The sequence below is a fragment of the Agelaius phoeniceus genome, chromosome 21, assembly GCF_051311805.1.
Source record: "Agelaius phoeniceus isolate bAgePho1 chromosome 21, bAgePho1.hap1, whole genome shotgun sequence".
NCBI classification, from domain to species: Eukaryota; Metazoa; Chordata; class Aves; order Passeriformes; family Icteridae; genus Agelaius; species Agelaius phoeniceus.
Window position 1 is genome coordinate 5,850,831 of NC_135285.1, and position 25,383 is coordinate 5,876,213.

Consider the following 25,383-nt stretch of genomic DNA (forward strand, 5'->3'; position numbering starts at 1 on the left):
AGCATATTTCATCCTCCAGGTGACAGCCATAGAGGTACAAGAGTAACTTTGGGAGGGGCAGTCAGGGGGGCCATGATGAAGTACCTCAGTGGCAGTGTGCAGTCCTGTCCTGAAGCATCCCAGGAGTTCTTAGTGCCTGGAATCTTTCAGTTCTGGTTCCTCTGGGCTGCACAGAGCAGCCAGAACAGTCGTGGAACGCAGCTGCCACCACCTGGCAGAGCCACCGTGCCAGCAGCAGGGATTCCCCAAGGACACCGTGCCCTGTCCTTGGTTCTGTGGGTGTTCCCACCCTCCATGGACAAGGGATTGGGATCAGGGACCTTCCCTGGACACCTGCCCAGTGCAGCCTGAAGCATAAACCCATCCCTGCAGCCACAAGAAGAACACTTGCACAGCTACAGCTGCAAGTTTTAACCCCAGTGCTCCTACATAGTGGGGAAGAAAACATGGACTTCTCACTCCTTGAACAACCTTCAGTAACTCTGGTAATTATACTTTATCCCCTCAGCTCACACCTCACACAAACTGGAGAATTTCCATACATTCTATTGCAAAAACAATTCCCAGTTGTGTGTGTCACTGACACAGGAACATTTTGGTTGGAACACTCCAGGCTGTATGAGTCCTTCTACACAGAAAATGCCAGCCAAAACAGCAACTTGAGTAACAAAGTTTGCATTTCCCAGTTCTTGCCACCTTGTGCCTTTTTTCCTCCCCTTAAAATTACTCCAAAACACATGAGTGTTCCACACTTGGCAGAGGGGTATGTCTTGGGGAGGGGTGTGAATGTTTCCCCTGAGAGTCCACTCTGCTCTGGCCACAGGAAATATTCTGCACAGCTGCACATCAGCAGAGACTTGGATGAATCATGGAATATACAGGCTCTTTCTGGCCCCCTGCTTGAGACCACTCCCCAGTCTTTAAGGCAAAACAAGACACTATTAGTGACATTTCTGTGCCACATTCAGAGCCAGGAGTGCAAAATCAATTATCTGTTCTCAGCAGCAGCCTTGTGACTTGTTTCTGGCTTCCAACCACAATGAAGACAAATTAATTTAATTCAAATTTGGATGTAAGCAGACTGCAGGATGGGCCTAACTGGAGAGCACAGGGGAAACTTACTGGCTAGAAGGTCTTGGAAATAAAAATGGGTAGAAGGACATCAAGTCTGAGTGAAAAAGGGACAATAGATCTTCAATCAGCAGAGCATCACTTCCAACTGCCCAAAGCAGCCAAATTTAGTCTGTGCAGTCACCCTTAGCCCTCACACTGACATTGAAACACTCGTGCTCCCAACACCATCCACTGTCCAGGACAGCACTCACTGCCACCATGACTCTGCACTTAGAGCAGACAAAGGTGATTCTGCACCTGCACATTCCTGGAGAAAACATTTGAACAGCTCATGTTGTCTCAGTAAAATTTTAGAATTTGTTCCCAGGTTCATGCAGTGTTTTATAGGCTCTTAAAGTGATTTACTGACAAATGTGAAGGCTGTTTTATTCAGAGTGAACAGTTCAACACAACTTTACATTTTGCCATTTACTACAGAAATGATACAAAACCTCCAGATACCAGAGCAGGTAAGTACAAAAATGCAGAACATCCAGACTTGTCTGGATTTGTTGATAAAACAAAATAAACCCCCAAACCACAATTTCTGCCTTCTTCCCTCCTTTCTTCTGAGGGTTTTCCTTTCAAAGCAGCTATTACATTGCACATGTGTATGTCCTCACTTCCTCTATCCATCCAGGAACAAACAACCCCTGGATACTGCAGGGAATCAGAGGCTCCATGGAAGAGGCTCAACATCAACCTGAACTACAACCTTTCAAAAAAAAAAATCCTGTTGATCAGGTAGTACATGAAATTATCTAAAATCCTACATCCCTTTTCCAAAGGTTCCTTTTCAGCCTTCTGTCTCCTAAACCAGGATGACACCACTGTGTAATGGCCCAGTGACAGTCACTTTTGCAGGACATGGCACTCTCCAGGTTCAGGACTAGTCACTGAGCTCCAGGTCATACTCAGGATAGAGCTGTTTTGTAGTGACCCCTCGGATAACAGCTAGGAAATAAAGAAACAGCATTGCTTTCATTAAACAAAGATCAGGTGAGTCAGAAACGTGGTTTTCTTTCCCTAATTATCCCATAGCCAAGAAACCCAAGGTTTTGCAGCTGTGCCTCGTGCTTGCCCAAACACTTTAAATAAAGTGAAGAATCTGTAACAGAAGGTTTGCCTTCATGGTAGCAGCTTCTTTCTGTGTTTGTATGAAAACACTAACTAAAAAGGTCTTGAACAGCTTTCCCTTCCTTACCTAGCTTGCCCAGGAGCATCTGCCCAGCATCTTTGATTTCATTGTACTCATGGAGCAGAGAGATGTGCTTGTCCAGTTCTTCCAGGCTGTAGCCCCTGTAAAATAACACCAGGAAGGTCACAAATGACACAGAGGGACTGGGGCTTCCTGCTGCTGTGGGAGACACCCAAGCCTGGCACCTCAAAAGCAGAGAGTGAATGCAGCAAAGTGCAATTGCTGCAAGTCCTAAACATGAAAGATCTAAACAAGCTCAAGAAAGCCAATGCACCCAAGTTCTCAGAATTGAGAGTAGGCTGTGGTAAATTCCATTGATACCTATCTCTAATCTGTATTTAGGGAAAAAATTAATAATTGTAGAATCATTTAGGATGGATAAGACCTCCAAGAGCATCAAGTCCAACCTTTGGCTGAGCACCACCATATGAACTAAACCAGAGCACTGAGTGCCATATGCAGTCATCTCTTGAATGCCTCCAGGGACCATGACTCCATCACCTCCCTGGCCAGCCCAGTCCAATGTTTAATCACCCCTTCAGCAAAGAAATTCCTCCTGATGTCCACCCTGAAATTCCCCTGGCATAGCCTGAGGCCATTTCCTCTTGTTCTGTTGCTAGAAGGTTTGTTTATCCTTGAAGATAAATGAAAAGGGATTCTGGAACGGCCTTTGTTGTTCTACCATCTTCATCTTACCTTAGAAAATATCAGTCTTTCACAACAAATAACAAATGGCTAAAATTATCTGTTCCCTGCAAACACATAATTACCTCAGGAACACCCAGGCTAAAACAAAAATCCTCTTATGCAAGCTCCTAGTAAAACTTGTTTTGCTTTACCACATGAAGTGGAAAGAATTCCCTCTTGTCTCTAAGTCCCATCACTTACAATACTGTAACCAGCATTGCACCACGCCAACAATGGCATCATAGAAGGTCAGCTCTCAGCTCCACTTCCTGAATCACATTTTATTTTAAAAACAAAAATAATTACGGCATCAAGTAAACACTGAGCTTGCCAAGGACGTACTCTGACAGTAACTGTGCAATTTCCTGGTCTAGAGCGAGGTCTTTCTGTTTCAGCTCTTTGATTTCACACCGCAGGGCTTCTTCGCTGGCTCCATTAGGCTGAAGGGGCTTGGGAGAAGGGATCTGTAAAACACAGAGGACACACAGCAGGAACTCAACTCTGGGTAAGGTGCTACAGAAAATAGTGTATGTATCACTGGATAAAACAGGAGAAAAAGGAAAAAAATATCCCCACGGCAGGGAGGGGGGGTTTAAATAAAATGTGGATCAGTGTACATAACTCTAGCCTGCTCCATACCACGTCTAGCCGCACTTTCGAGAGCGACAGTGTAAAGTGAAAATAAATAATTAAAACCCACAGTGTGCCTTTTAGGAGAAACTCCCAGCACGACACAGAGCAAACTGCGGTGCCGGCGCTAAACCGGGGAACCCTCAAGGACAAACCCTCGCCCCCCGGGCCGGGCTAAGCCCCCGCCAGCACTCACCGGTGCCCTGAATGCGGCCCCGCCGCTCCGCCGGCCGCCGGCCGAGACCCTGCCAAAGCAGAGGGCAACGCGTCAGGGGCCGCCACCGCCGCCTCGGCGGGGACACGGCCCGGGAGGGGAGGGGGAAGCGGCTCCTACCTCCTGGGCAGGGCCCGCGGCGGCGGGTGGCGGGGCGGGCTGCGGCCCGCGCCCGGCGGGGCCCGCTCGGCCAGGGCTGAGGGCTCCGCGCTCAACGGGGCTCCGGGCTCCCGCCACACCGGAGAGCTGCAGTCCTCCCGCCACAGAGCACGCCGGGAGTTGTAGTTCCCCGCCACAGAGCACACTAGGAGTTGTAGTCGTGCCGCCGAGGGGCACGCCGGGAGTTGAAGTCCCCTGCCGGGCCCGACCGTGGTGAGGCTGCCGGTGACATTGGGTGTGGCAGGACACAATTGTCCCCCAATGGCCGCAGCCGAGGTAGTTACATTTGGTGCTTCAGAGACACCTCAGCACCGCGGCTCTGCTGGGACGGGGGTTCAGGGAGTCTCGGGGTCACTCGCACAGAATCACTGAATCAATCTGGTTAGAAAAGACCTCTGGTTCGAAAAATCGCCCCTGTGATCTAACACCACCATGCGAACTAGACCACGGCACTGGGTGCCATGTCCAGTCTTTACCCTTAAGCACTCCTGCAATGCTGTTTTCGCAAGGTGAGCACTGCCCACGCCCCCGCTTGACCCTATGTCCCACCGGGCCACCGCAGCTCCCTCCGGCCCGGCCCCGCCAGTCCCGCACAGAGGCTCGGACAGCGCTGGAGGCCCCGTCCCGCCGCGCTCGGGCCAGCCCGGAGCAGGGAGCCGTGTCCCGGTGCGCGCTGTGTGTCAGAGCCGGGGTTGCCCGAGTCTCGGGTGCTGCCGCGCTTGGAAGGTCAAAGGATTTGGGATCGCACACAGCGACCCCGCCGCCTGCGCTGAGCACGGGATCCGCGCTCGGACAGCCCAGGGCGGAACGCGAGGCGGGTGCGCAAAGGCGAGGGGAGCCGGGCTGGCCCCTCCCGGCTGGGCTGTCGGGTCACTACAGCAGCGGGACAGAGCCGGGTGTCACACGCGGACCGGGGTGTCCCGGGGCGGGAGTGTCCCGGCGGGGCCGGGCTGTCCCGCTGTGTCACCCCGGGGTGTCCCGGGGCGGAGCGGGGCCGGCAGGGGGCGGAGCCGCCACCGCCCCCGCCGCTCCTGGCGGGCTGACGTGGCCCGGGCGCGGGGCGGACATGGCGGACGGCAGCAGGCAGAGCCGGTTGGCCGCGGCCAAGAAGAAGGTGAGGGGCCGGGGGTCCGTGCACGACGGGACACGACACGACACGACGGAGCTGGGGGCGGCGGCGTGCCGCGAGCCCCGCGCGGGCCGGACCCCGGGCCGGGCCGAGCGCGGCCTCCCCCGAGGGGCGCGGGCCGGGCCGCCGCCGCCCCCTCGCTCCGGGCCCGGGAGCCTGCGGGTGTCCGGGGCTGCGGCCCGGCCTTCTCGGCGGGCGGCCGGGGCGAGGCCGGGCCTGGGTGGCTGCGGTGCTGTGAGGGTTGCCCGGGCTGGTGTGCGGCTGTCGTGTCCCCCCCGCCTTCCTTCCTCCCCCCCCCCCGCTTTCCTTTTTTTCCCTGTTTTTTCCCCGTATTTTTCCCCTCCGGGCGGCCCGGCTGCCTGCGTCCCGGCGGGATGCGCTTCTGTGTCAAAGTCACAGGAACTGAAAAGTGTCCTGGAGCAGTTCAGGCTTCCATTTTGAAATCCTCCCAATAATGGGATCCTCCTTCGTCCTTCTCCATCCCCGCTGCCCCGCCGTGCCCTGCCCGGGGTGTGCGGGCCGGGGGTGCCGTTATTTGCATAAACAGCTGCCGGCACCGGCCGCTCTGGGGCTCGGGCGTGCAGGACTTGCACAGAAATGCCGGCAGACCTGGCGAGATTCGAGTTACATCTTATCAGACCGGCGCTTCCTGGGCGAAGTGGATGAGATTAAAAAATCATTTGTAGATTGTTTCTCCCCTTAGTTTGCAGTTGTTGCAGTGTCTGCTGTGGGGATTGCACCTGTGCTTCATAAAATCTTTCATGGAGTGGAAGATTTTACTATCAAGCAGTGCTTTCTCACTTTGCATGTAGGATTAATTGCCCTTTATTAATTTTGCCTTATTGCTCTTACTTATAACCCTGAAAATCCCCCAACTAGTGCTTTCCATCTCCTTTTAGTTGCACTGTGGAGTATCAATTTCCCAGGAACAGCATTGGCTGTAAACAAAAGTTGAATGTTTACAACACTTGTCATAAACCCATCTCTTTGGTCTTAACTTTACCCTTCTTGGGCTTATTTTGATTCCTGTTTTTCCCCCAGACTGATGAATTCATGAATTCATTCTCTTGTCCTTACACCTTGATCTGTATTTTTACCAGCGAAGTTGGATTTTGAGGGTTTTTTGGGGTTATAGAAGGCATATTCTGTTTGGACTTCAGATTTTTCTTCTGTTCACAGCTGAAGGAATATCAGCAGAAGAACAGCCCTGGAGCAACTGCAGGAACTAAGAAAAAACGCAAAACTAAAGAAGGCAGCAGACCTGCGACTCCCACCACCGATGACCAGCAGCCTCCAGAGAATGTGAGTGTCTCATCCTTTCTCTCAAATCATTTGCCACCTCCCTCTTCTTTGGTTTTCTGGACAATCTGAGCGGAGCTGGAAGTGCTGGGGTAAGAGCTGAGTGGTGTAGGTGCTGTTTGAATGGAGTTTGCTGCAGCAGTTGGCAGCTGCCTGTTCTGGAGGGTGCAGCTGCCTCCAGAGTCTGCCCGATGGTGCCCTGGGTGTGCCCAGAGCTGCTGGGCTGAGGCGTGTGGTCCTCACCAGCTGCACGGGGCTGGTTCCTTGGCTGCCTTGGATTGACATTTTCTCTCTGTCCTTCTCTGAGCCGTTTCTCTTTCCCCTTTTCTTTCGCCTCCTGTAGATTCAGAACATTCTGAAGGTGCTGGTGTCAGACCTTAACCGCTCCAATGGGGTAGCCATACCCTCATTGGACAAGAGGAAGGTGAGGCAGTGCTCGTGTCCCTCGCAGTGACTCACTCGCTCTCCCTCCTGCATGCTTTGGGTTCTGCTCACTCTGAGCTCCATCTCCGGGATGGAGCCTTGTCCTCACATATCCATTGTCAGTTGCTTCAGTTTTGTTCCTGTTTTTATTAACATGGAGCTCTTTGTTACCATTGCTTGTTTCCTTCTGGTTTGTGTCAAAGTTAACACGTCAAGAAGTTGTTCTTGAGACAGCTGAGCTTGGAGGAAAACAGGAATTTGGGGTGAGGCAATAAACTCATTTATAACAGCTGAGGAAAACTGCACTAGGAAGAGGTAGTGATTCCTTATTCTGTATTTCTCCTGCTCTTAGTGTCATTGCTTTGTTTCCTGGAGCTTGGTTTCTGAAGGGCATGTTTCTGCCCATCTCCAGGCAAACAGCTGCACTGGCTGGTTATTCCAGCCACCCATTTTATGACAGGCATGAAGCTGGCACAGGTGATGTACAGTCTGGCAAGTAGCAGGGGTGTAAATATGCTTAGGCAGGAAGTCAGATACTTCAAAGCCAGGCATGTACAGGCTTTAATGTCTTCACGTTCCCAAGATCCCAAAGAGGAAAGGGCAGGACGTAAGCCAAGAAGCAAGAGAAAGGTGTTCAGGAGCATACATGAACAAACAGCCTTTTAAAAACACTTATTTTCAGGCAGTTAGTTTATTTAAAATAAGGCCCAAGCTGTGATGGGAACTCAGAAGTCAAATTTTGTAGCCAAGAATGTTCTTCCAGTTTTGTTGTACCAAAGCTCTGCTTTTCATTTTCACTTGCATCGTTTTGATAGCTTATTTCCCTGCCATTGTTTCAATGTACTTGTCATAAAGTAGCTCATTGTTATATTCAGTGCCCATCCATGGATATCCAACAATAAATATAACTATAGCAATCACATGGGGTACCTGACAGATGAAGTGAAACCTGCAAGTTGGAATGGAATTCCCTCTGAATTGCCTTTGTATCCTTTTTTCCTTTTTTTCCTTTTGTGTGATAGTATGTCTGACACAGAGTTCCACCAGCTGGACTGTGTTTGTAGGTTCTGTACCAGCAGAATTTGAGTGATGTGAAGACACATTGCCAGTTTGGGGTGCTGGGTGTGCCTCAGAAAACTTGTGTTGTGACTGAAGTGTCACTGTTGTCCTGAGGACTGTTTTCAGTTAATACTTGTGAGCTCAGAGCAAGTTAAATATTGGAAAAAGAGACTTGTTTCCCATTGGAGGGTGAGATGAAGATAGGTGGTCCAGTGCTTAGCCTTGCAGTGAAGGCCTACCTGTGTCTACAGCTTTAGTCATGTTCTGCAAAGGGAGAATTTATTGCTCTGTTCATTCTTGTTTCCCCTTTTTTCTCTCTTTTTCTCAGAGATACAGTTTGATCTGATTGACTATTATGGAATTTTTGGATTGTTGTACCTGGGGTTTTAGGAATTATTTGAAAACTAATCTTTAACTGCAATACGTAATGGAAGAAAAATTTCTCATTCCAGTTGCTGTCTTGTAAAAATCCTGAGTCAGGAAAATGCTGTTTAGAAACTTGATGCTAATAGGGCAGAAAAGCTGATCATTGGCAGCTGAGCTGCTGCTGCCATTGGTGTCTCATGTGAGGCAGAGCCCTCCCTTGTCTCTCACTTCAGCTTTCTTGGCTCTGAAACAGAGGAAAACCAGCAAAGTCAAAGCCTTTGTGTGAAAGTAAATGGATTCTACTACATGCTAAGCTGAGCAGAATTACTGATTTTTATTCTACATTATTGGAATGTCACAAAGCATAATTTTCCATATAAGTGTTTTGCTTTTAATGCTTTCTGTTTCCAACAAATTCAATTGTTCAAAGAGTTTTGGGGTTTTTGACAGTTTATTACAAAACTGCTCCTTGTGAAGAAAGAAGGAAGGAGTTCTTGTGGTTAAGGAACATTACTGGTTTCTGCATCTTGGAAGTATTAGGCAGAAAGAATGTTCTGATCAGAAGAAATTATCATTTTGAGATGCACTGGGGATTTAATCCCTCCTGTCCCTCTGATGTTTCTATTGATGAGTGTGTGATTGATAAAGGTGAAGTAACCTTTAGCTGGAAGAAGTGAGGGAGTTCCTGACATTCCTAATGAGCACCTAACATATATTGCTCCTTCAGAGCATCAGTACCTGTCCTGCTAAAAAGAAATTCAGAAAATTCTTGTTTTCCCTTTGTAGTCTTCCAACTTACTGCCTTCATTAAATCTGTCTCCACTGTTGCTGTTTTAACCTTGCTGCTGGATTAGTGAGTGAAGTGCTGAGAGGTAAACAGGGAATGCCAAGAGAGAGATTTCTTGGTTCCTATGAAGTGCCAAGGAGGAAGTAACTGAAATAAGAGGGAACTCTTCCAGGTGGAGTTGCAGAGAGCTGCAATGTATTGGTGGGGCTGAATGCTGAGATTATCTCCTTTGTTTTGTTGTGTTTTTAAGTGATGATTTACTAGAGCTGGATGATGAAATGAATCAAATTGCTGTAAAACACAAGAGCACTGCTGGACCTCTATGGCTCTAGTGCTGTGCAAGGAGATGCAATGGGTCAGTGCAGCGTGGCTTCATTGAGGGGGCTGCAGATGCCATCCATCCTCCCACAGAGCCTGGATAGGAACTTGCTGTCCAGAAATAGTTTTTTGGCTCTTCTCTTTTCTATTTAAATTCTTCTAGTCATGGGATCCATGGCTGCAGCAGGGCCACAGGCACCTGCTCCCAGCCACCCTCCCTCTGGCCTGTTGATAAATGTCCTGTTTCTAAACTGGGGGGTCATGGTATGCCACAAATTTCAGCAAGTTTTAGACAGAGCACTTGAGTCTGACTAACCCATTTTTCAACTAGTCACTCCTCTGTTCTTTTCCATCTTCATTTGCATACAGTGATCTGTGTTTTCCCCAAGAACACCTCGAAGGTGATGCTTTTCAAAGCACAGTGACATTTGGTGTTGCCCTTGATTTTTGGTGAATCTTTTGAAGTGAATCTCATGTGTGAACTTAGAGTTTGGGTGATGTTATTGCCCTGTGTTTAAAAAGGGAGTTGGATTGTGGGACACTGGTTATTTATGGAAGGACACACTCTGGGACAGTGTTTGTCTGTGATTGATGCATTCACCTCTTTGCTCTGGGGAGAACACAGGTTCCTTTCCACATGTTTCTTAATGACTGTTCACATCTGTCTGGTTTTCACAGGCAGGCCACAAGGTGATGTGTGTGTGTGTGTGTGTTTGTTCATTTTGCATGAAGGCTGTAATCCTGTGCTGTGTTTTGTGCAGGCATACTTTGACAGTGATGTTGCCACTCGTAGTGCTGAACAGCTTGCTCCTGATGTCCCTGTGCTATCTAACAGCAACAGCCTCCCTAGTTGTGGTTCTGTTCTGCCTGCTCCTGAGAGCATGCAGCTGACACAGGTTTGTGACTTATCATCAATACTGCCATTGAACCATTGAGCACTGATTAGTGATGCCACATTAGTGTGGAGAAAGGGGACCTTCATAAATATGACATCACTAGTTCAGGTTTTCTCCTGTTAAAAATACTACATTCTCCACTCTCCATGCAGTCATCATCTGTCTGTGAGAGCAGAGGGAGTACTAGCACACACGTGGCCCTGCAGCTTCCAAAGCTGTCTTCCTTCCCCTTCTCTCCTATTTCAATCAGTCTGTATTTCCTTTTACTAATTAAAGATTCAGTTGTAGCTTTTTTCAGCAAAGTGTTGATTATCCTGATAAATAGGAACAGCAGACATAAAGCCTGATACACTTGAATTTCTCTATTGCAGACTCACACCACTCAGAAATTATGTGTAAGCCAGGGCTGAGTTGGTTGTTTAAGTTCATCTTCCTTTGGGAAGCAGTAATTACAGGACCTGTGAAACTTGAGCCCAGGTGTAATCAAGTCTTAGTGACACATTCATAAGTGTGACTCCCATCTTTTACAGGCTTACAAGTTTTTATGTTTTAATCCACAGATGAATGAAGCTGAGGATCATAAAAATGCTTTGGATGAGAACAGGTGAGTGTCTGTGTTGGCTTTGCAACAGGATCCCAGCAGATTAAGGTTTTATTCCTCCCCCAATGCTGTGATGATTTGGGCAGCTCTCTGGGAGAGGTTTTCATTGCCAGGTCTTTGTTCCTAGGTCTTTCTCATCAACAGAGGGTCTTCGTCAGTTGTCTGAGCAGCTCAATGGCCTGGTTTCCCAGGTACTCCTTTTCATCCTTTTGTCCCATTAATTCTCTTGGTGTGTGATGTAGAACTTTAAGCAGACAGTTTAAGGAAACACTCTTCAACCTCAGAGACATCTGCAGCCATCCTACTAACCAATGTGGTACTTAAACATTGAGGAGCAAAAATTCCTGGTTTAGGAATTTAAGATTTCGGCAGTAGGAAGAAAAGCAGAGTGGGATGAATGAATTGTACATATTCATGGAAAGATGTACTCTTGATTTACTGGAAAAGAATATGAAGTCAGTTTGAATAATTCACATCAGCTTGTCACAGGGGCAGCCAGCATCTATCCTGAGCCAGAGGAGTGTTTTCTGTGCCTGTGTGTGGTTGTTTGAAGTGACAGGTGCTATAAGGAGTGTTACACTTATAATGGGATCTTACCTAATAGTGATTTGCTTTGAGGACTAAAACTGACTTACTTGATTTACTTCTAGTCTACATCGTATGTGAATGGAGAAAGTGCTGTTTCTTCCACAAATATTAAGGAAATGGAAGTAAGTTGTTCTCAGTCTGTCATGTTTTTTATTTTTCTTATTTGCTGCTGTTGATCACTTGTTTGGATTCTGTGCTTACAGCAGTGTTAGTGAGGCCTAACTGAATGCACAGGTCACAAAAATCACTGTGTAGTGTCACCTGGGGCTGTAATTGGGTAGCTGTGATCACAACAGTCAGAGGCAGTTATTAGAGATGTTCCCAGTTTGGGGACTGGGGATAATCTGGCTTCCATGCAACTGCAGTTCTTATTTCTGATTCACTTTTATGTCAAAATGAGGCCTCAGCAGAAACGGATAAAATAGGTTGACATCCCAGCTGCTTTTGTTCAAACCACAGATTTTGTTTTGTTTGGAGAATCTGATTATATCAAATTGTGATAATGATTTATTTTTCTGTCCTTTTTAATTATTGCTTTTTTCCTTCCCTCCTCCTCTTCTGCTCCTTCCTTTTTCTCCTATATGCATGTGCCCGTCAGACACGTTACCAGGAGCTGGCAGTAGCCCTGGATTCCAGCAATCTAACTAACAAACAGCTCGTTACAAAGATAGAGGAATTGGTAAGAAACAATCCAACCAACCAGTCTGACATTGTCTTGGCTGCTCCTCCTGCTCTCTGGGTGTCTGCAAGGTTCCAGGTTCCTCATAGTGCCACAAGGAAGGCTGCTTACACAGCACTTTGTATCACCAAAATGGGCTGGGTGGAAAACCTGTGAGAGGATCAAAGCCTAAGGCCTCTTGTGAGTGTGGTGGCTCATGTGAGGAGGCAGAAACAGAGTTTTGTTGTTTCCATTTAAGTGTGCTCTGTTGATCTCCTCACACTGTCCCTGGGTGATAAGCATCCTCATAAAACAGCTATTTCTGGTCCTGGTCTGAATCCTTGAAATACAGAATTCTGATGCTGGCAGCAATGTGAAAACCTGTTTCTGCAGGTGGTGATGCTGTTCTAAATATATCAGCAGAGTGGGAGCAATAGGTCCAAGAGAGCCTGGGGCTGTTTTCTGATCATATCCTCAGCTTCTCTTGGCACAATGAATGAACTGCTTTGTCTTGTGGCCTGCATGGATTCCTGCTGCTGCTGCTTTTCAGCCTTCAGCCTTAACACTGCAAAAAATGCAACTAAGTGGATCTGTTCCAGACTGAAAAGAGCCTTTCTTGTGTGAAATACTTTCCCCCGTTTTGTTTCTCTCTAAAACCACACTTTTCCCAAAGTTCAGCATTTCCCAGTGTACCCCATGACCCCTCTTTTTGTTTCATTTTTGGTTTTGGGTTATTTTTGTTCTGTTCTTTTTCTTGTTGTGTTTTAGTTGGACTGCAGAGGTACAGTGCATTGCCCACCCAGGATTCTCATTGTTTGCCAGCTTTTTTGTTTGTCTGGAACTCTGTAGGGCCTTTGCTGCATTTGTGCTCTTGCCTTTGCTTTTCCTGGTTGTGTGCTGGCATTGCTAAAATCAAAACCTCATCACCTTTTCATCTGCAGTCATGTTTCAAAATGCACTGAGGTAGTAGTGGTAATAAAGAAACACCTTGGTAATATTAATCATTGGGAAGAGGAAAAAATACTAATTATGTAGTTACTTAAGAGGAAACTGCCAGGGGGACAAGAGCAGCAAAGGGCAAACAGGGTTTGGTGGCTGCCTGGGCAGCCTTTGCCCCCTTCACACCTAGAGATGCACTTTGTGCAGTCACAGATCTCCAGTGTTTCACCCATAAGACTGAAATTGGCTGGGACAGAATTATCCCTTTCCTTGCATCTGGCTTCAGCTCTGTCTCACAGCACCTTGGTGGGAGCCTGCCAACGTACGTGCAGCTCTGCATGACTTGGCCACTTGTTAACTGGGATAGAGGTCCAAGGAATCACTTAAAGGAAAGGACTTTTGCTTTAGGATTTAGGTATTATTTGTCCTTCATTAAAAGCATTTTTGCTGATTTTCCTAACACACCAGTTTGACTGTGATTAATTGCATAAATGTGGGATATTGCAAGTTTAAACTGAAGTTGCTGGATGCTCAGAAAGGAACACTGAGGGGTTTCAGCACAAGTATTGGAGGAGAACTGTGATAATGTACTGGACAATGAAAAACATAGCACATGTATTAGTGAAGGGAGCCCCAAATCTCTTATTAGCTAAGATGAACTTCCTAGTTTCTAGAGAAATGGAAATTCTCCTTGCATTAACTGGGCATATATCCTACTTTATCAAAGTGAAAATGTGTTTCAGTATGAGAGTATTTTCCTCTTAATATTGGTGCATCAATTTTCTTCCATAGAAACAGCAGAACCAAGAAGCAGTGAATCAGCTGGAAAAGGTAAAGTGTGTCCTATTTTTGGATAGATACAGAAATAGGTATCTGTTTCTTTGAGGAGTAGAAAACACAGTGGATTGTGGCACAAGAGTGCATGATCTTGTCTTGTGTTAGATTCAGTTTTATTTGTAGCATAAGGTTTAATATTTTGACTTCACGAGTTGGGCCTGACAGGCAGCATTCTTATTTTGACCAAAGCTAATATTGAAATCAAGTTCAATATTAGCTCAAGTTGCAGGAGTGCAGTGGGGACAGGAGGTTACAGTTTAGGTCCTTGCCAGGAGCTTCCATTCCAGCACTGCCACGTGTGTGCTGCAATGCTTGCACTGTGCTGTTGCTGCTGGTCTGGGATGGAAAAATGATTCAGTAGTTCAAATAATGGAAAATTAAGTGTGTCTTAAAAAATACTGGCATCATTTAGATGCTAGCAATAGTACCAATTAATTCCTGCTTTTTTAGTTTGACGTAAAACAAGGGTTAACTATCTGCATGTTTGTGCTGACCAAGCATTATTTGTTTCTACAGGAAAAGAAGGAGTTTGAACAGAAATTTTCTAAAGAGCAAGCAGCACTGAGGGAACAGTTACAGGTAAGGCAGAGCCTCCCTTACAGTAATATCACCTGACTTCTGCTGTTTTGTGGATTATTGAGCACTCCTAGTCCTTATCCTGGAAGGCAGAAGTCCATTCCTTTAGCAAAACTGTGTCAGCCACACTGTACTTAACTGCAGGAGCTCTTTACTGAATTGTCCTTTTGTGACAAACAGTGATGTTGCAGTGGCAAGCAAAGAAGTTTTGTGCTGAGCTGATTTTCCTTTCCCAAAGGTTCATATCCAGACTATTGGAATTCTTGTTTCTGAGAAGTCTGAGTTGCAGACAGCCCTTGGCCACACTCAGCAAGCTGCACGGCAGAAATCAGGTACGTGACTGTCCCTGCAGCTCAGGCTGGTGGCTGAACTGTGGGTGTCAAGTCACAAGCATGACAGTTGCTGGCAGGCAGCTCACAGCACTCCCTGACCCCTCTGTGAGCAGCCTTTGGCACTGGCACTGCTGCTGTCATCATGGCTGCCCCCAAATGGGAACCTGTTGGTCTCATGGCAGTTGAGGTTCTTTTGTGCATCACTAAAGCCCTGTCAGCTCTGTTGGGCCTGGTGACTACCCCAGATCGTTCCTTTCTAATTCTTTTAAAACTTGGTTTCCCTTTTCTGCCCTGCCTCCCACACAGCTGTCATGTTAATCTAGGTCTTAGCTGAGCTTTTTATTCTGAACTACATTTGAGCAGTTTATTCTAATAGAAAAAAAACCCCAAACAACATACTGTCTATTGTTCTGCAAAGGAAGTTTCATCATCTCCCTCTAAAAGTGAGGCAGGCATTTAGAGAGAGCTGTGCTCCCAGGGCTGTTAGTGAATCACCTGTAGAGCCAGCAGCAGAGCCAGCTCTGCTGATTTACTGTGCTGCCTGAAGAGCTTGCTGACAAAGTAGAAAGTGCTGTTCAGCCAGTTCCAAAATGCTCTTTTGTGGTCCAGCCTCAAGTGTCTGTGCTCTGACTTGTGCAGGAGAAGCTGAGAGCCTCGCTGCCCGTTTACACTCATCTCGCCAGCGAGTGTCGGAGCTGGAGCGCACCTTGTCCTCCATCTCCATGCAGCAGAAGCAGTCAGAGAAGGTGAGAGTCACCTCTGTTTATGCTTAACCAGCAGCTCTGCCTTTGGCTGTTTGCTTATTACTACACTGCTGCAAAGTCTGCAGTCCCTGCTTGCAGAAGAGGCAGAAATGAACCTTGTTAATTGTTAAATAAAGCCCTTTTAAAGCCCTGTGTTCCCCATGATCAAGGCAAACTTCATTCAAGTTTCTGTGCCTAATCACATGGTCCAGTTGGTGTCCTCAGACCTGGCACCTCACTTCATTAGTCTGGCAGCTCCACACAAGAGAGACACCTTGTCCCAGAAATCTCCATTAAGCATACACTTCAGTATTGTCTTTAATCCAGAGGTTTGCAGAAATACTTGGAGCACTACATTTGAGAAGACTGAGCAGACTTATTCCTGGAAAATTCAGGAGGTTCTAAGCAAACCTGTCTTGAAGTTTTTGCCAAAGTTATGACCTTTTCTGTTTTAGCTCATGTGTTATAGGTGGAATGAAGTATTTTTTTAATACCTTATTTGTTTGGCTGAAGTCCATAGATGAATCAATAATTTCCTTTTTCTCCAGCATAATAAAGAGTTAGTGAAGGAGCGAGACAACCTGAAACTGGAGCTGTACAAACGAAGGTAAGTCCCTTCTGCTCATTTCTGCAAAACAACAAGTGGCAAAGACCACAAGTGGTGACTTGGGAGGCTGGATATTCAACTGAAAAACAAAAAAAAGTAGTCACTAGATGTGATGTTTCTGTGATTCTAGCTGCCAGGAAGCATTGGTTTGTAGATCTTTGACCTGGACATCAGCAGACCCAGAGCCACTTTAATTTTTTGTTTGTTTTAGCAAAAGTAGTGAGGAAATAAAACAACAGAATTCAGAGCTGTCAGAGAAAGTTCACTCCCTGGTGTCCCAGAACTCAGCTATGAAGTTGGATGTGGAAGATTTGCAGAAGAAATTGGAAATGGCTGAACTGATGATTCAACAGGTGAGGGCAGAGGACAGTGATGACACTGCCACACTTCCTTCTGAGAAAGGACTTAACTCCTGGCTTTAAAGGAAGGCATGAAATCTCATCAAGACATCCTCCTAGGAAAAACCTTTCAGCAAGGCCTCAGGGGAACAGAAGAGTTTGCATTCTCTAAGGTGTTGGAGCAGTAAATAGATTAAAAAGCACACATTGAAAAGCAGTGTCACATTAGTCTGCTAAAACTGTTGTACAGTGAGAGAGGGTGAAATGTGGAAATGCAGTGACTTTTCTGGTTGTATCTGTTCAGGATTTTGGTTATTTAGTTCTGCAGTCTCAGTGAGTAACCAGCTGAGTAGGGGTGGTGTTTGTACCCACCAGTGGAAGGTGGTGAATTGGACAGTGGCAGCTTGAAGTCAGCTGGGGAAGGAATGCATGGAGCCAGCTGTTAGCAGGTCAGAGAGCAAGCTTGGTGTAACCCTGAGCCTGGGAGGGAAGAAAATGCTCTTTTTTAAATTCCTAGACTGTGTCTTAAGTTATCCTTGAAATTGAGCCAACTGCTGCTCTTCTGGGAAAAGTCCTGTGCCTCAGCTGAGCCAGCCTTGGTGCTCAGTCCACTGACATGCTCCAGACACTGGCTTTAAATTCCTGACATGTCTGACAACTTTTAAGGTCACAGCCTTTTATACCATCTGATATGGCTGTATAGTGCAGATGCTAGAAATGAACAAAATTTCTGAGCCAAAGTTTGATAGAATCCTATTTTCTTAATTAAAAAAGAGTAAATGTAATATTGGTAGGGAGGAGCTGCCCAGTTCAGCCTGTTTTATAGGACTAAAATCTCAGCTCTTTGTTTTTAATCCCCCTATTTTTGCACACTGAACTTTACTATGAGTTGGAGCACTTTAAAGAATGATAGAAGGTTACAACATGGATCATGTGGCAGGTTACTCTCAGGAGGGAAGGCTGTGCAGGAATTGAGTGTTAACATTTTGCCTTAACTTTCTGATATTTTAAACAGTTCTCAAGCCAGGGAGGGAGTCTGGATGCAAACCAGCAGCTGCAGATGGCTCTGGAGGAGAAGGCAAGCATGGAAACCCAGGTAGCTCAGGTAAGAGGTTGTATGAAATATGATCCAAATCTTGATGTCTGTAAGGAAACTTGTGGGGCAGAAAAATGTAGTCTGAGCTTTGCACTAACACTGATTTCTTCAAGTTTTATCCCTTAAACCAGATTTATTTAGCCATTATGATGTTGTTTGATTTTGTTTTGAACAGCTCTCAGAGTCACTCCAGCAGCTGCAGGCAGAAAGAGATCAGTATGTGGAGAAACTGAGGGAGGAGGGGAGCATTTGGCAGCAGCGGGTGCAGCAGCTCTCTGAGCAGGTAACCCCAGGGGCAGCATCCCAGCTCTGGACAAACCCAGGCTGCAGGAAATGCCCCATGAACATTGTTGTAATTTTCATCTGCGTGGCCTTGCAGGTCCACACAATGGCAGAGGAGAAGGAGAAACACATGGCCAAAATTCAGGAGCTGGAAGACAACGTTACAGAGCTGTTGAACACATCAGGTAGGGCTCCCAAAGTGGGGCTTCCCACTGCAGAGTGGAGCTGGGTAACTCTGTGCTGCTGTGCAGGTGCTTCTGCACAGGAGGTGCAAGTGGGTCTGATGCTGGGAAGGCAGATGGAGACCAGGTGACCCTAAGAACCCTTTTCTCCTGGGAAATAGCAAATGAACTCCTGCAATGAATGGACCAGCAGCCTGGTTATGTCTGTAGTATTGGCCTGCGTGTACTGTCAGCCTGTCTGGCCCAGGAGTTTGGGAAGGCAGGATGCTCCTGCTCTAGGGCTGAGGGAGTCAGCAGCAGACAGCAGGATGCTGTGCTTGGGTTTGGGGTAGGTTTGCTCTTTGTTCCCCTCAGTGCTGTTCACTGAGGATTGGATGCTGCAGCTGCTGAGCCCTCCTGGGTCACACAGCCCCGTGGGCTGGGGAGTGCTTTGTGTATCCAGCAGGGATGTGTCTCACCCAGCCACTTCCCTGGGACTGAGCCCCTCTGACTGCATTTCCTCAGCAGTGAAGCCCATGGATATCGAGCCTGCCTCACCAGCAGGGCCCACAGCAGCTGAGCTCAGCCTGCAGGAGGAGATCCAGCGGCTGCAGCAGGAGAAGGAGGAGCTGCAGGGGCAGTACCAGGCCCAGGTCCGGGACAACGAGCAGCTGAGCCACCTCAACCGGGAGCAGGAGGAGCGGCTGCTGGAGCTGGAGAGGAGCGTGCAGCGCTACAGCGAGGAGGCTGTGGACAGGCAGCAGATCCTGGAGGACATGCAGAGTGACAAGGCCACCATCAGCAGGGCACTGAGCCAGAACCGAGATCTGAAGGAGCAGCTGGCTGAGCTGCAGAATGGGTTTGTTAAACTGGTAGGTCTCTTCTGTGCCTTTTCTCACTGCTTCCCTCACTGGTGCAATCCTTTTGTAGCACAGATGTGAAAAACTGGCAGCAGCATTATCCCTCTCTTACCCTCTGAGACTCTTACCCTCTGTGGCTGCTCCATCCTTTGATACATAGTGCCATTCCAGGAGGTTCCCTCCAGTTCCTTACTCCCTCAGGTGCTCTAGCAGATGAACCAGTATCTTTGTCCAGAACTGTTTCCTTTTCCTTCTTATCCCCTGGCAGTTTCTGTCCCTGGGTATTCCTCCTGCCCTTTTACCTGAAGAACCCATTTCCTGTTCCCTTATATTTGCCCATGAGAAAGTTCTCAACAGTATTCTCTTCTGCTGCTGTCATTCTTACCCATCCTGGAGCTGAATCCTTACTCTTGCTTTGCTTCTTTCAGTGTAACACTTCCCCTCTGGGGTCCTAGCAGACTGACACATGGTCTAGCTGCTGGGATTTTTCTTTAGTCCTTTCTGAACTCCTTGGTTTTGAATGTTTGTGGCTCTCTTTGGGATATTCATACCACCCATCTGCTTTGGAGCTGACAGGCTGCATGATGTGCCAAGTGTCTTCTTGGCACTGTCCCAATACCAATTCCCCTGTCTCTTTCCTTGTTCTTCTCCCATCTTCTGAACCTTTCTTTAAGCTATTTACTGCCCTAAACAGTCAATTTATGGCCCTCAGTCCAGAAAAGCACAAGGGATGGCACCCTGTTGTACTGGGAACTAACGTGGTTTATTGAGAGCCTGTTTCATGGTGGCTGGGGCAGTTTCCTTACACAGTTGTGTTTGCCTTGCAGACAAATGAAAACATGGAGGTTACAAGTGCCCTACAGTCAGAGCAACATGTAAAGAAGGAGCTGGCCAAGAAGCTTGGGCAGCTGCAGGAGAACCTGGCGGAGCTCAAAGAGACGGTGAGCACCAGCAGTGGGATGGCAGGGCTGCATTCTGCAAATTGCTGGCAACTTCCCAGACACTGATGGAAGGATGGAAATGGGTATTGCAAAGATCCAGCTGGGAGCCTTCCCCTATCATCTGCTGCCTGATGTGGGGGACCAGCATGTGGGGGCAGATGGTGGCTGTCTGCCTGGTTGGTGGCTTTGGGGCAATGTTGACAGTTTGGATCATGTCACACGGAGCAGCTCCCCAGGCAGAAAGGGTTTGATGTGGTGGTTTGACCTTGTTCTCTCAGCTGGAGCTGAAGACCCAGGAGGCCCGTGGCCTGCAGGAGCAGAGGGACCAGTGCTACAGCCACCTGCAGCAGTACACCCTGGCCTTCCAGCAGCTCGCTGCAGAGAAGGAGGAACTGCACAAGCAATTCCTGCTTCAGACACAGCTCATGGACCGCCTGCAGCACGAGGAGGTCCAGGGAAAGGTGACAGTGGAAATGCACCTGAAAGAGCTGCAGCAGACAAAGGTAACAGTAAAAAGGCACAAGTGGAAAGATGGGAGGTAATCAGTAAGTGAGAGATTTGGTGGGTCCCTTCCACCCTGGGCTCTTCTTTTTAGTTTGGAAGGCAATTTGGAAATGGTGTCAAATATCTACAAGAATTATCTGCAAGTACAGTCATAATACTGCTGTGATTACACCCTGTGCCATACAGATGAGTTGTACCTGTCTGGAGCAAAGTACTGCTTGTGTGTTTGTGTGTGTGGTGCTACTGCCTCAAGACAGAGTGACTGTTTGCAGTCTGGCTTGTGCGGGTTTTTGTGATCCTCTGCTTCTCTCTTGCAGGAAAGTCTAGAAGCTGTAGCCAAGGAAAACAAAGAGCTGCAGGCCCAGATCAGTCAGCTGGCAGCAGAAATGGATGGCAGGATTTTGCACCAACTGGAGGGTGAGTGGCTGCATCAGAGAGGAGGCAGAGCTGGGTTCTCTGCAGCGTTGCCTCCTTGTTCACCTTCCTTCTTTTACAGAAGGCGATGAAGCAATGACTGAAGAAGTCCAAAAACCTTCTCTTGTGATCCCAGAGAAGTTTGAAAGCCATGAAGAAATGGTGAGTCTTAGTGGGGAGAGAAGCCTTTGATTTTAGTTCTAAACAAATACCTAGAAAAGGAATCCAGGTAAATTGCAGAGAGGTTTATCAGCTGTTATCCTACCAGCTGAGTGCAGTCATGAGGCAAATGCAACACCTTGTGCATAGCAGCAAAGCCAAGACTTCTGCAGCATCCTTGCAAAACAGGCTGGAAGTCTGGCAGTGGTTTCCTTTTGATGACAACTCAGCTGGCAGAGCAGCTCTTTAATGGGGCTTTGATGATGATGTTCTTTTTAGTTTGGAAGGCAATTTGGAAATGGTGTCAAGTATCTACAAGATTTATCTGCAAGTACAGTCATAATACTGCAGTCAAATAGCTCTCAAGGGATCCAGTTTTTAACCTGCACTAATTGGGAATGAGAAGAGGCAGTAGCTGTTGCCTGGCTTAGTTCCAGGGCAGTCACACAGTTCTTTGGTTTCACACCCATAAATAAAATGGGGTAAACTGTTACTCTGTTCTGAGATGCACCATAGATCCTGCTGAACACAGGGGAAGCACTAATGTCCACACTCTGAAAATTCTTCTTAGGTCATTTTCGTGACCTCTGCCATGTCCCAAGTGGAGCAGGAGCGAGAAGATCTGAGGAAGCAGCTGGCAGCTCAGAAGCAGCAGTGCAGAACCCTCCTGCAGCAAATCACAGCTCTTAGGCAGGAGCAGCAACATCACGTCATGCTGGATGGAGGTGAAGTCCCAGTACAGTGTGGGGACAGTGTGACCATGAGGTGCTGGGCCAGCTGGCCATGGCTGCTCTGAGACAGACCTTTGGGTCTGTGAGTGCATTCTGACCCAGGAGAAACTAAATTGCACACATCCCTTCCAGGCTCCATTATGGATACTGTTCCAGTGGAGGTTCACGAGGCTTTGAAAACTGCCATGGACAAGTTACAGGTAAGGAAAGCATCTCCTGTTGTTTCAGTCCTATTACACTGCTCAGCCAGACCAGGATCCAGTGTCAGACAAGCACCACACAAACAGATTGTAGGGGAATAAGCAGCACATGTTCCATAAAAAGATGCTCCATCCTAAAAAGCTTGCTCACTGTTTATAAAGGAGCAGGATTTGTTCCCCAGGCTCAGACCAGTGTCAGGGGGTGTTATCTTTGAGCACAGGTGCTGTCTGTGTGTGACAGCCCGGGTGACTGTCCCCTCTGTGTGTGCAGTTGCGTTTCACAGAGCTGATGCATGAGAAGGCTGACCTGAAGGAGCGGCTGGAGGAGCTGGAGCACCGCTGCATCCAGCTGTCTGGGGAGACTGACACCATTGGTATGTCTAGGCAGCACCAGCACAGGCAGAGCTTGCTCAGTGCCTCATTTATGTGGGGAACAGGTCCCCAAACAGCTTTTGGAGCTGGGGCCCTCAAACTACCAAGCCTTCCCTGTCTCCTACTGCTGCCTAACTGGGCTAGGTCTCCACTCCAGGGCTGGGTTTCCTGGGTCCTCATGCCTCACACCTCACTATGGGGCTTGTACCCCAATCTTGCAGACGCTCCTGAGGCTTCTCTTGTGTTCCAGGGGAGTACATTGCACTGTACCAGAGTCAAAGGGCTATCCTCAAACAGCGGCACCAGGAGAAAGAGGAGTACATCAGCAGGTTGGCTCAGGATAAGGAAGAGATGAAGGCAAGGACTTTTCTGTGGTACTACTCCAAGCAGGGTGGGCCTGGGGAGTGCAAACCTTTGTGTGTTCATTTCCTAATTCTGTGACAGGAGTAGGACTGCAAACTGCAGGGTGTATTTGTGTGCATGCTTCATGGGCTTTCCTTTACTTTGGTACAGATGAAACTCCTGGAACTGCAGGACTTAGTGATGCGCCTGGTGAGGGAAAGAAATGAATGGTACAGCAAGTATGTAACAGCTGCTCAGAACCCAGAGGTGCTGGCAAGCCAGACTGAGGGTGTGCTTCCAGCAGAGAGGCGCATTGAGCTGAACGCCACCGATGGAGCAGGTGAGCTGCAGGCAGGACAAACTCTGTGCAGGGGGAGCAGTCCCTGCTCTCAGCCCTGAGTGTGGATGGGAGGAGTTACCTGCCTGCCCTCTGTGTGCTCCTTGCAGGGTTACGAGAGGTGAATCTGTCAGATGAAGCAGAACAAGAGGCTGCTGTTCATCAATCCGGTTTCTCCCCTGCTGACAGCAAAGCTGCTCAGCCAAACCAAGAGGACCCCACAGCAAAGCAAATAATGCAGCTTCTCAGAGAAATCCAGAACCCTCAGGAGAGGCTGGGCTCCCTGCTGGAAAACCCATGCATTCCCTTCTTCTACCGTGCTGATGAGAACGATGAGGTCAAAATCATGGTAGTTTAAGAGGTGCTACATCTTACTGACAGCAACTTTCTGTGGGCCTGGAAGGACTTGATGGACTTGTATGTGCCCATACCTCTGCTCAGTGCCCTTGGTGAGAACAGGTTCCTAAAGACATCAGTAAAGAGAGTTTGTATCAGATGGAACTCAAGCATCAGACCTCATCTTCTCTTTCCTCTGTTACTCGGTGTGCTTGGAGGACAGGCAGACTCTTAACTCATCCTGGGAGGCAGCTGGTGCTGCCACATCACCTAGGCCAGGCCCAGACTGGGGGCAAAGGGAGTCCATGCCTTTTGGCAAAATGACTGAATCCCTTGTCCCAGCCTCTGCTGCCACAGGAGCTCCCCACGGTTCTGATCCATCACTCATGCCTGTCATCAGCCCAGCTCCTTCCAGGGCTCCCAGAGTAACTCACTGTTCTGCTAATGGACTCTTTGGACTCTCAGCAGGTTGGGTTTGTTTTCATACTACGTATCCTGAACTCCCCCTTGCTGCTGCAGCCCTGCCTCTTGCACCTGAATTTCTGAACAGGCCCCCAGCAAGCAGCTCCTGGGCAGCACAGCCCTGTTCTCATTGCCAGGGGAAGGGACCCAAGGGAGCCTTGAGGGGTCTTTTGGTTACTTGACAAAGCTTTATGTGATTCTTGGGAGTGGGGTGGAAATGTAACTGCACTTTGAAGGATGATGTGTTTCACTTGTATGTGTCTGAAGGTTTTATTTATTTTAAGAAATGGGAGAAATTAAGTAAAAGGAAACCACTTAATAAACATGCTTCATTTTGAATTTCTGGACTTTAGGGGTTCTAGCTCTCCATCCCTGAACCTTCCCCTTCTCCCATTTTGGTAAGGATTGCAGGAGATGAGTGGAAACCAAGATCCCATGGCCCATGTTTAAGGTCCTGGGACATAGAGCAAAAAGTGTGGTAGTCCTGGCCCTGCCTTGAAGCCATAGCCCTGATTCTAGGGAGAAAATAGAACATGGAGGGAACAGAGCACTCCCTGAAACAGCAGCAAAACAAATCTGGGTGTGGAAGTTTATGCCATGTGAACTGGATGTGGATATCCTGCAACTGACTCTGCCTTCAGGCAAAAACTGCCTGTTCTTAGGATGGGTGGTGTCAAGAGTGGAGCTTTGAGGGAAACCACAGGGGAGGTCAAAGGGACCTGGTCACTGGAGCTGTGTAATTAAACACAGGAGTTTGGGCTGCTGCCTAAGCAGCATCAGCTGCCACCCTGTTACCTCCTGAGATACAAGATGGAAGCAGAGGAACACAGACACACAGATTTGTGTCTGTTCAACAGCAGAGATTGTGCTGGGTGAACCATCAGTGCTTTCCTGTGAGCCCCCAGGGGAAGCTGCTTTTTGAACTTTCATTTAAATGGCACAAGTGACTGGGCTCCCCAGAGCATGGGGTATGTACATTCTGTATCTGTGTAAATTGGTGTATATTCCTTGCAGAGAGACTAAGCCTGTTCAGTGTTCACAGCTGCTCAGGCTATTCATAAATCTGTATCATAACTAAAAGGGGAAGGGCTGTGATTTAAGACAGAGTATTACTGTAAAAGGAATAAATAGTTATTGGGTGTTTACTCTAGAACTGTGAAGGAGACAAGACCTGTGAAGGTCTGTGGTCTGTTGCAGAGGTGACTTAACCCTGTTACAAATTTGCTTTCTGAATAAACTTATTCAGAGGGGCACTGACTAGAGGTATTTCTTGTGCATAGACCACCTTGAAATTTGGCTGAAAAAAGAGAAGAATGAGTTCTTTATTGAAAGCACCTGCCCTGACAGTGATGCTGTTTTCACTGAGCTTTCATGAATGTTTTCTGTACAGACTGTTGACAAGCCTGAGAGGTGGTTCTTGGCTAGCATCTCATATAATTTCTGGCTTCAGATTTGTTTTTTACCCTGACCCCTTTCAGGAGTGATTCCTGGACCTCACCTTTATTCAATGTCCACTTCTTGTGCTTCACAAGCACTACAGGCAAAAATCCCTTTTAAGAAGCAATTTGTGTGCAAACTCCCACCTTCAGTGTGTCCCACCTCTGAAGCACCTCCACACAATTCCTTCTGCACAGGGATTTACCTTTCTGCACCTGACAAGCTGCTTCACTCTACTGCAGCTCCTGGACA

General features: G+C 47.7%; 2 protein-coding genes across 5 annotated transcripts; one reads left to right on the forward strand and one right to left on the reverse strand.

The window, feature by feature from the left end:
- Positions 1 to 1,474: 1,474 nt before the first annotated feature.
- On the reverse strand, positions 1,475 to 5,069 carry SWI5 (SWI5 homologous recombination repair protein). The gene is made up of 6 exons (XM_077189395.1): positions 4,997 to 5,069; positions 3,963 to 4,293; positions 3,825 to 3,873; positions 3,341 to 3,462; positions 2,318 to 2,412; positions 1,475 to 2,067 (listed from the first exon to the last, which is right to left on the reverse strand). The coding sequence occupies exons 1-6, from the start codon at positions 5,067 to 5,069 to the stop codon at positions 2,003 to 2,005; spliced, it is 735 nt and encodes a 244-aa protein (XP_077045510.1). The 3' UTR covers positions 1,475 to 2,002.
- Positions 4,925 to 24,041, forward strand: GOLGA2 (golgin A2). 4 transcript variants are annotated; one of them, XM_077189042.1, is made up of 28 exons: positions 4,925 to 5,115; positions 6,310 to 6,432; positions 6,773 to 6,853; positions 10,144 to 10,278; positions 10,839 to 10,882; positions 11,007 to 11,070; positions 11,530 to 11,589; positions 12,066 to 12,146; positions 13,857 to 13,895; positions 14,418 to 14,480; positions 14,716 to 14,809; positions 15,449 to 15,555; positions 16,101 to 16,159; positions 16,371 to 16,512; positions 17,513 to 17,602; positions 17,769 to 17,876; positions 17,973 to 18,060; positions 18,562 to 18,908; positions 19,724 to 19,837; positions 20,116 to 20,340; positions 20,659 to 20,758; positions 20,841 to 20,917; positions 21,486 to 21,639; positions 21,778 to 21,845; positions 22,117 to 22,219; positions 22,468 to 22,574; positions 22,731 to 22,899; positions 23,007 to 24,041. In XM_077189042.1, exons 1-28 carry the CDS (start codon positions 5,068 to 5,070, stop codon positions 23,252 to 23,254), a joined length of 3,138 nt encoding a protein of 1,045 aa, XP_077045157.1. In that variant the 5' UTR covers positions 4,925 to 5,067; the 3' UTR covers positions 23,255 to 24,041. The 4 variants fall into 4 exon arrangements, with proteins under 4 accessions (XP_077045157.1, XP_054502409.2, XP_077045155.1 ...); XM_054646434.2 differs by having other exon boundaries at positions 4,928 to 5,115; positions 20,838 to 20,917; XM_077189040.1 differs by having other exon boundaries at positions 4,969 to 5,115; positions 18,565 to 18,908; positions 20,838 to 20,917.
- Positions 24,042 to 25,383: the final 1,342 nt, after the last annotated feature.